We start from the raw sequence: 10,693 nt of genomic DNA, 5'->3' as shown, positions 1-10,693 counted from the left end.
TGGGGCTTAGAAGAATGATAGAAATCTGATGACCAGGGCATTTACATGACTGCAGGTTATTTCTTTGTTACTGTTTGTACTGTTACTGACAGCTATTCATTTGCTAATGGCATATTTAAATCTGCCAGAAGTGCCTTGTGACGGGGATGCGAGTTGTTTGCATTAAACCAAACCAAACAAAGACGTGTAAAGACAAAGTGCATCCATTTAAACAGACAAAATTGTGATCAGCCACAATTATTCTATAATCAAATTTTTTGTGGTTAGAAATCTCCATGTATTGATTGCAGCCATAGAATTTGAAACAGCTTGTGCAATTTCAGCAGATCAGAACATTTTACTAACCCAGTATTCATGTTTGTATTTGCTGCCCTCTATTTTACCTTGAGCAGGGTAAATCCTTCTTTAAGAGTAACAAAACAGTAAAAGGAAACATAGTTAATGTGCATTAGGAAACAAGATGGATCTTTTACTATTACAGCTTTCCTGGAAAATGGAATAGTAGCCTGGTTTGAAGACATTTAAATATTAAGGACTGTTCTTATATATTTCAAACAGGAAAAATGCTTCTAAAAATAGAATGTGCAATTATTAACTCACTTGATATGCAGAGCTTTTACCTCACTGCCTGTGGTTAAAAATAACTGGTCTTTTTTAATGCACAGAGGGAATAGGATGAAAGTAAAATGGATGGTAAAGCACTTTAGGGTATACTACAGAAATTAGACTTAAAAAAAAAAAATCAAACTTCATGTGTTCTAAACATAGAAAGTCCTGCTTTGATGAGGTAGGCTGACTATTTTCAGGATTTCATCGTGAATATAATCTGAACCTACCATCCCAGTCTCTTAAGTATTCAGACAGTCCTATTTAATTAAGATTCAAAGTTTATTACTACCACTTTAGTTTTAATTAAAGTGTTTTAAAACAAAAGAACGGCAAAGAAGAACGCATTGCACATTGTGCTGTAGAGGAAAATAGCTTGTCAGATTCTTAGGAAGACCTCAGTATTTCACTGTACCTCTTGCGTAGTTGAAGAAGGAAGAACGTAGCCATCAATGGACAGCCCGTGGCACTAAAACAAAAACATTAATTTAATAAAGGTTAAAAATGGCCCTTAAAAACAAACCTGAACCCTATTGATAGGGTGACCATATGGGACCAAAGGAAATCTAGGACATTGCCCCCTCCTCCTCCACTCTCAAGTCAGCGGTGCTGCTGCAGCAGAGGCGGAGGTGGAGCAGCATGGTGTACGAGGCAGGCGGTAGCAAAAGCGCTTTCCTGCCTGGTGTACCATGCCACTCCACCTCCCCACTGGACTGTACCTCGTGTCCCTGCGATTTCACCACCTGGTTGGGACCGGCCTGTGAAATCCGGGATTGTCCCAGACAAACCGGGACATATGGTCACCCCACCTATTAACATTACCTTTGACTTCAGTCAGTTTTTTTTCCTGGAAAAGTTGCTCAGTGATATCAAACAGTCTTAAAAACAATGATACTCAAAACACGTTGTTTCACTTTTGCCAAAGAAATAATCATGCAACAACACCAAAAAACCATGAGAGGGGAAATCTGAATGCTATAATGTAAATAACCCTATGCTGCACTTACACCGAAACACTACTTGCCTGAGTTGTTTTTTGGGGGGTGGGGGGGAATTGCCTGTCTGTTTTCCCAGGCAAACCTGAAATATTGTCTTATGGGTTGTTCGTAACAAATAAAAACACTTGCTGTCTGTGAAAAATAAGAAGCACTCTCTGTCTAGTAAAAGATCCCTTGGCAGTTAGCAGCCCCTAAGAGCAATGAATGAAAAATTCTTTGGAAATAAGCAACAAAAATGCTGAGGGACCAGATAAAATAAGCTTGGGGAAAGGACTGAAGCTAGAAACACACAGCTTGCCTAGGAAAACTATGGGAGGACAGGTATTAATGATCTAAAAGGATTTTGGGAATCGTGATGAGATGAGGATGAGCAAACAAAAATTTAGGTTGGATTTAAAAGGATTCATGTGAGCCTCAAAAAAAATCTGACCAAACACCATTTTCAGATAAAGTAGGTCAAGAAAGAAATGGTATACACTGTACAGAGGGACCAGAAAAGTCTTCAGATGAGAAAAATTCACCCAGAGAAAGCTAGGCAGCATTAGCTTTTCACATATGGAAGCATGTTAATGTCCAGCTATTTCCATGGTAATGTTCAAAACTTAAATTGGTTTAAGGCTTAATATGCCAGACATCAATCAGACAGCTACTCAGACCTAAGGAACCTAAAAAGCTAGGTATATTAACTTTAATTAAATTGCCTGGCAAATATTGACAATTTTACAATTGAATTTAGTTACGTGTTCAGTTGTTTCCTTCCTCTTGTTGCTGCATGGAAATTACTCAGACACAGGGAAAATAACTGACTATTTATGGAAACAGAGACATGCTGGCTATACGAAGTGCTGTCATGTTCAAAGAAAAGCCATTTTACTTCTCATTTCTCTCATGTTCAGTAATCTTAGGTGTTGTTTAATTTCATAGTTTCATAGTAGTTGGGGGTCAGAAGGGACCTAAACAGATCATCTAGTCTGACCCCCCACCACTGGTTGGAGCATACGCTGGGATCACACGGACCCAGACGTGTTTATCCAACCTCTTTTTGAATTTACCCAAGGTAGGAGCGAGGACAACTTCCCTAGGAAGTTGGTTCCAGATCCTAGCCACCCTAACAGTGAAATAGTGCCTCCTAATCTCTAACCTGAACCTGTTCTCCAGCAGCTTTTGGCCACTGATCCTCATCCCCCCAGGTGCTGCTGCGGGGAATAGGACCCTTCCTATTTGCTGCTGATCTCCCCTAACAAGTTTGTAGGCAGCCACCAAATCCCCCCTCAGCCTCCGCTTGCTGAGGCTGAACATGTTCAGGTCCCTCAGCCTCTCCTCATAGGGCCTGCCCTTTTGCCCTCCAACCAAGTGAGTGGCCCTCCTCTGAACCCTCTCAAGGCAGGCCACATCCTTCTTAAAGTGTGATGCCCAGAACTGGACACAGTACTCTAGCTGAGGCCAGACCAATGTCACATAGAGGGGGAGTATCACCTCTCTGGACAGGCTTGAGACGCATATTTGGATGCATGACAACGTGTGGTTGGCTTTGCTGGCTGTGGTCTGGCATTGGCAGCTCATGTTCATCTTGGAGTCAATGACTCCAAGATCTCTTTCCACTTCTGTGCTCACAAGGGGGGAGCTCCCCAGCTTGTATGTATGCTGTGGATTCCTTCTCCCCAGGTGCAGCACCCTGCACTTATCCACATTGAAGCCCATCCTATTACCATCCGCCCACTTCTGTAGTCTGTCTAAATCTAATTGCATCCTCTCTCTCCCTTCAAGTGTGCCTACCTCTCCCCACATCTTGGTGTCATCAGCAAACTTGGACAATGTGTTTTCCACCTCCTCGTCCAAGTTGCTGATGAAGATGTTGAACAGTGTAGGCCCCAGGACCGAGCCCTGGGGGACCCCACTATTCACATCCCGCCAGGTCGAGTATGACCCGTCCACCACCACTCTCTGGGTGCACCCCATCAGCCAATTTCTGATCCATCCATCTGTGTAGGCATCAATGCCACAGTCGCTCAATTTATTAATGAGAATGGGGTGAGAGACCGTGTCAAATTTCACACCAAGGCAAGTTAACAGTAGCACTTTAATAAGCCCAGGCAGTGAATACACAAAGAATTCCATTTCTCATGGCACTGATTAAGCCTATCAGGACTCAAAACTGTGAAATATCTGGACTATTTGGACATGTAGCACATATTCCTACTTTCTAGCATGCAAGAGTAGTTTAGTAAAAAACTCTTGACCCTAACAGCAGAATTTAAAGTCAAATTGATAGTCAAACTGAAGTCAGTGGGAGTTTATGATCTCTTTTTCATACTACTTCTTAGGGAACACTGTTTCAAATGCCACACCATATTGAACTTAGAAATAACTTCAGGGGTTATTTTTTAGCAGAGCCCAAATTGGCTTTAGAATATAGATGCACAAAAATTTGCAGAATTTAGACATTTTTAAAGAGCAAGCAACAACTTTTTCTTCAATTTCCCCATTCAGTTATGAACTGGAGTGTGACGCCCTTCAGTGACAATGACCATGACCAGTTTAAGATAGGAAACAATGGAAATTTGATGTGCAGAATGTAATCAGTCAGTCACAGTTTACTGCTGAATTTTAGAAGAAATACACTGATGCAAACATGTTTCAGTAGAGCTTTTTTGTATGTCAGATATTTCCACAAAATACTAGTTTCCAATCATACTACCTTCAATCCACAGCATATAATGCATCTGAAATACTATCCACCCAAGGTTATATACAGCCTACTTGTTTCCCACTTTCTATTACCATCAACTCACCTTCTGAAGGATTTTCCAGACTTTTTGATAGAACCCAACAGGAACTCTATTAATGGCACCATCAAGCCTTCTTCTGCGGAGCCACTGCCCTTGACGATCATCCCAGCTGATATTTACACTAGTCCCCGTAAGGGACGAAGTACTAGTGGGAGACGATGGACTACTGCCCTTCTGCAAGAGAGACAGACCACTTGTTAAACTGCAAACACCAATTCTTGCATATTACATCATTTTGCTAGTTTCTGAGTAACACTACTGATTGATTTTGAAAATCTTGATAGAACATCCTTATTGCTTGACCTGATGCTCTGCATCAAGTTCCCTTACGAAAGCCTTCTCCAATAGTCAAGGTAAAGATCCGTATAAAGCAGGGGTGTCAAGCTCACCTGGGACCCCAAGCTGGATCCACACTATGGGTCTCCTCCCAGGCCAGTCCCAGCTCAGGGCATGGGGATGGCCTACATGGTCACTGGCAGCAGGTCCAGCAGTGGCATGGGGTCTGGTGGAGATGGGGGATAGGGGTCCTGTGGCAGCAGATATGAGAGTGTCAGTGGGTGCATCTACACATGTGCCCCACTGCACAGTTGATATTGCACAGTCATTTAGTACTCACTTTAGCAAGTACTAAATGATTGCACAGTACTCGCTGGTACTGCACAGTCCTGGTGGCACACGGATTGTTTCTGACCCTACTGTGCAATAGCAACAAACATCTCATGTAGATGCACCCAGTGGCAAGCCGAGTTGGCCACCTATAGCCATAGCCAGTAGGGCCAAGAGGCCTCAAATTCTGCAGCAGCCCACACCCCACAACCCTTGGTGGCTCACTGGTAGCCCAACAGGCTAGATAGAGCGGTTCTGCAGACCGAATTCAGCCAGTAGGCTGTATTTATAGAGCAACCCCACAGACCAAACTCTCAGTGGTACTGCCACCATAATACTGATGAAAACAGAAATAAGTCACTCTGTACTGTCTTTACAACACCTCCCCTCCCATTCCTCTCTTGTTCTTCTCTTCAAGTACTGATTAGGCTTGCCGCCCCTTCCCCCTTTCACTTATAAGATCAGCCTTTATTGGGGTAGAGGTGGAGGCAAACAATGTTAAAAGCAATCTGAAACAAATGGAAACATGGTCAATACTTTTATACTTTTATTGTAAGCCCAATGGAGGTTTGGAGGCGGACAGAGAAAAGGAAGCAGGCATGCAAAACAGGTTACACTAAACAGAACAGAACAGATACACAGATTTGTAGGCTTATTTTGAATCACTGACAAACCACCCATGTGTCCCCACTTCTAATACAGCATATGGGGTAGCTGTTCCAACTAGGGATTTCTCCAGCATTTTGACAGCTGCAAAAGCATCTCTCTCTTGGGTGTCCTATAGCTAGTGAAGGTATGACTTCAAACCACATGAAAGGAAACATCCATTGCAGGACACTAGTCCTTGGGAGACATGAGGACAGAATGGTAGATTTGCTGGCATCACGATGTCTGTCTTTTGTGGAATTTTAAGAATCCTGCTGGCCCTGCTAGCCCAGAGCTAGTTGTTTGGTGGTAGTTACAAGCTCTAACTGGCATGTCTGTAGACCTTATGAATTCACACCAATAGCTATAGAGTAAAAAAAGATATTACAGGGTCTGTGGGTGTGCCCGATATGGCCTTCAAGCTTAGCCTCAGGTGACATATAGGTAATCTGTAATTTTGTCCAGGGAGGCACTTATTGCAGAAAACCTGCAAGGGTGCATACTGGCCAACATCTCTTTTAGGAAAAGAGATGCCCTGCCCTGTTTGTACTTCAAATTCACCAACCATCACTGTTTATCTTTTTGCTATTATTGACTCATGCAGGCTTCAGCAAGACAGAATTAAAGAGGACAGTGATCTACCACCTAAAGTTGTAGCACCATCTAGAAACATTCCCAAAGCCCAAGGAGATCGTACATCTTCTGGACATTCTTGTACAATATCACTTAACTACACTGTGCCCCGTTCTATCCCGGGCCAGGGAAAGCTCTTTGTATCCTCTTGTAGAGCCACTCAGAGCCAGGCACATGGGGGCAGTTCATTGAGATCTGAATCTTGAAACCCTTTTAAGTCAAACTGCTAGTGAAGCTAGTGGGAGTCAGCCTGAGTAAGGACTGCAGTCAAAATACTGGAAAACTCTACCCCCCACCCTCCAGGGCGCAGATGTGATCTAAACTTCCTGTGCATCAGTGGTACTGGGGAGCCAAACAAGAATGGTCATGTTTGCCCTGCCGTGTTTGACTGAAAAGAGAAAGTGGTTTTCATTTCACTCAATGGGGGGAAATAAAAATCCTTGCCTTTGCCCTCTTCACTTCACATGGACATCAAATTCAACATTTGAATAATGCAGATGTACCAGTGCTGTAAAAATTACTCCATGCCAGGGCTGCTCAACCTCTGGCCCGTGGAAACATTGCACCTGGCCTGTGGGGCTCCAGAAATTTAGCAGCAGGGGAATGGTGGCCATTAATACAGCCAGCCTCCCCTCCACCAAATTCCCAAACCCCAAGCCCCGCGTGACTGGTCAGGGCCAAGCTGTGCCCCCTTCCCCACAGAGATGGGCCATACCCCGCTCTGTCTCATGGGGCCTGGCCATGCCCTCTCCCTCCTTGCAGGGCCAGGTCAAGTGCCTTTCCCTGGCGAGGCCAATGTTGGGACTGCCTGATCCCCTGGCCCCCTTCTCATGGCTGGATAGTGCCTGCAATGCTTGCCCTGGGTGCTGGATCAGGACCACTGGCTGGATCCAGCCTGTGGATGAGCTGGGCACTGCCCATCTGGCTTGCCAGGGAAACAAGTTGAGCACCACTGCTCTACACAGATTTACTTCTTTCATCTGTGCCAGTCCTAACCAGTTGTTTACTCACATCTCATTTTATAACTCTGCATATGAATTAAGTGCACTGAAAAAATGGCACTGAGTCCTGTCCCTCTGTGCGTGGGAACATTGCAACAGAATTCCTATGCAGAAGAAATGGGACATGGGATAGGCTACAAGTATAAAAATGCATGTATCCCCGTGACAATACATTCCACGAAGTTCGGGAGGCACAACAGTTGGTCTCCATATACTGGGAGCCAGCAGTCACCACCACAAAGTACAGTTTGTGTGTGTACATAGATGTATGCATCAGTTTAGGACAGCTAAGGCAGGCCTCCAGCACTATCCTCTTCGAGGCTTCTGCCAACTACTAAAATATGATGGGAATTTGAGGGCCTGAGCCACAGTGGCTACCTGGAAAACACAAGTTTCTGCAGCAGGGCATGCTGGGAAATAACAGGTTATATAAACAGTTACCACCCTTTTAAGAGTGAGGGCTTAGTAAAGAAAAAGCTGCTGGTGACTTCAACGTAAAAGGATGTCAGGTAGAAAACAAACCCACATTACTTAAGAGATTTACTTCATCTCTGCGTACTGGGCTGGGATTTGGCCAAAAAATCTTGGTCGAATATACACAGTGAACAATACTCCTGAACCAAGCAGCTGCCATAAGTCCTCTGAAAAACTTCTATCTTTTCCTATCTTTAGCAGCGTCTTGTTTGGTACAGGCCACCCAAATTAGATTTATAGGACTGGTTTAAACATTTTCATTTGTGAGAATTAGGGATCCTGATTTTCTCTGATAAAAAAAATCCCCAATTTTAAGATTAAGAAAAGTAACCCCAAATCCATATTTTTCCATGATTAAAATGAAACACCACTAACATGTAGATATAGATTAGTGGTCTTTCATTTTAATCATGGAAAAGTGTAGATTTGGGATTACTTTTTTTAATCCGAAAATTGGGGATTTTTTTTTTAAATCAGAGAAAACCAGGACCACTGGCTATTAAACAATTTTACAAATTTACTTTTGAGAATCTGAATCAGAAAATTAATAAACAAGGGTCAAAACTTTTGATGACAGTTACATATTCTTGTCATTAACTGTACTTGTCATTAAACCAGGGTGCTGTACATATAGGGTCTAGGATAACTACTTGCCTATTATGTAAGGGTGTAGACAGCTGTAACTATACTTGAACCAGTATAAACTGCTGTGATGCAGCTGTTACATCCGCATGATCATATAAGGATGGGAGAGAGTAGCACAACTGCTGTCACTTTAACCCTTCTACAGCCGACACAGTGATTTAAACTGTGGCTTCATATGCATTACACTTAAAATCAGAGGGCCTGGTTTAAAATGCTTACTTAGGCCCAGAAGTACACATGAATTTGGAGGGAATTTCACCCAGGTCCCTGGGTGTGTATCACAATGGGGCTAGAAAAGACCATATTGTAAGTGAAATGCTGCCAACATCCTACTCAACCAGTATCACAAGGAAGTTTTTATTAATTAAAATGTATTATAAACCTCTAAAATAAAGTGGATGCCACTCCTATTTCCACATTACCTCTAAACATTCAGGGCTGGCAAACAATTTAATCGGGCGGTCAAGTAGGTAATTTCAGCACGACACCTAAAGTTTAAAAGCACTAACGTGGAAAATTTAACTTTAGTTGCAAGAGACTGGGAATAAGAACTCACTCCCCATGAGGGGGAACCCCCCCAAAAATCAGAATGTCAGAGAAAAAAGGAAAGAAAAAAGGAGAAAGGAAAATAACGTTCCATAAGGGGAAAGCTGCCTGTTGTAGGTCTCTCCCTGCAGAGGAAGCAGAAAAACAGATTGCAAATCTCTGAACATTGTTTTACCGTTGACCTGGAAGCGTGTATGCTGCTGGTCATGGAATGGCCCCCATAAAAGAACTACAAAACAGAAATAAAAACCAACGAGTCAGACGACTATGACAGGAGAGAAGTAAGGCAAGGTGACACATGTGTAAAAACAAACAAGCAAGGAAGCAAGCAAATGAGGATTAAACTGCCTCCGTTCATACAAAAGAAAAGCATTCCATTAGCTGGCCTATGACCTCACACCAGTGCAATCCCATTGCCGTCAGAGGGTAATCCTGATTCACACCACTGTAAGTGAAATCGCAAGCTGAGAGATCCTTTATGGCTGAGGACTTTCTGATTTTTTTACATTCCCCCGTTGCTAAGGAACCACAAGCTTTCCACAGAACCTGCCTGAGGCAACACGGATATATATATATATATATATATATATATATATATATATATATATAAAAAAGATAAAAAAAAGCAGTCTCCACATGACGCAGAGCTGGCACTGCAAGTTTCTATTTTTTATTCAGTATCCATTATAGTATCAACAGCTTGTATTAGTACTTAAAAGTTATCCCATATTTTGGAATCAGACAGGCAGGCTGGCAATGCGTAACAGAACTAATGATGCAGCACACTAACAAAAATGGTCAGATGCTGATTGATACCTAGAACAAATTCCCAATATCTTTATTTTCAGTTAAACCACATTTAACAGCACCTTATGGACATGCTGCAAGACTAATGGGCCTGATTTTCAGAAATGCTGAGCACCTGCAGAAATCAGTGCAAATGGGAGGTAGTCAGCATATTAGAAAATCAGCATATAAAGAGTAGAATATAAACATTTAAAGACAGAATATTCACTGTCAAACTGATGTCTTGGAGTCAGGGTTTTATCCCCGATAGCTCAAGGAGACAGCAGGAATCAGCTGAAATAGAAAAGTAATCGGATGGCAGTAGAAATACATGACTCCTTTTCTGTATTGAAATGGCATCTCTCCTTCAAACTGATAATAATCTGAGGAAGCATCTTTTTGCATTACATTTCAGCATAGCTGCTACTGTGCTGCATCTGTATTCAGAATAATGTAAGAACACTGCTATCTGGTGGCTGGTTGGGTAATCAAAAGCAGAACGGAAAGTCTTCAAGTAGGAAAACACTCAAGTCAGATGCTGCCAATTTGACGTGTGCTACTGATATTCAGACTCTTTAATTTGTATAGCTGTATCAATTATTAGAGATTTTCAGAGACTGAAATATAAGCCCTTTTGACTATAACTACAATCTAACAGCAGTTTCATAAGCAAAACTGCACTGTAATAATAAATTAAATCATTTCTTATGTCAACATTGCAGTGTTGTGTATTCAGATCACAAAAAGCTTCTTGGTTCCCACATTTTAGGATGAAGTTTATATAATGACATAGTAAGAGGAAAGGTTAAAATGCATTCCTACATTGCATTAGTTATTTCATTAGCACTTAACCTCCTATTCATCTAGAATACAATACTAGTCTGCAATTAAATAAATATATAGAAAAAAACCCCAAATAATTTGGTCATGTAAATAAAAATTGAATGTATTATACTTCTCAAGG

General features: G+C 42.1%; 1 protein-coding gene across 7 annotated transcripts in view; it reads right to left on the bottom strand.

The window, feature by feature from the left end:
* Positions 1–10,693, bottom strand: part of PHKA2 (phosphorylase kinase regulatory subunit alpha 2) — an 83,490-nt gene that overhangs the window by 23,579 nt on the left and 49,218 nt on the right. For 5 of the 7 annotated variants that reach the window (XM_059720884.1, XM_014608224.3, XM_019495036.2 and 2 more), the window contains 3 exons: positions 9,119–9,172; positions 4,397–4,567; positions 1,022–1,075 (listed from right to left, as the gene is read on the bottom strand). In XM_059720884.1, coding sequence (XP_059576867.1) covers positions 1,022–1,075; positions 4,397–4,567; positions 9,119–9,172 — 279 coding nt within the window. Of the gene's footprint in view, positions 1–1,021; positions 1,076–4,396; positions 4,568–4,782; positions 4,921–9,118; positions 9,173–10,693 lie in introns of those variants that run through there. The other 2 variants (XR_001373537.3, XM_006267599.4) reach the window with 2 other exon arrangements.

Source organism: Alligator mississippiensis, chromosome 1, assembly GCF_030867095.1.
Source record: "Alligator mississippiensis isolate rAllMis1 chromosome 1, rAllMis1, whole genome shotgun sequence".
In the NCBI taxonomy this organism is placed as follows: domain Eukaryota; kingdom Metazoa; phylum Chordata; order Crocodylia; family Alligatoridae; genus Alligator; species Alligator mississippiensis.
The sequence above is the reverse complement of the archived record's forward strand: the minus strand, read 5'-3'. Positions and strand labels throughout refer to the sequence as shown.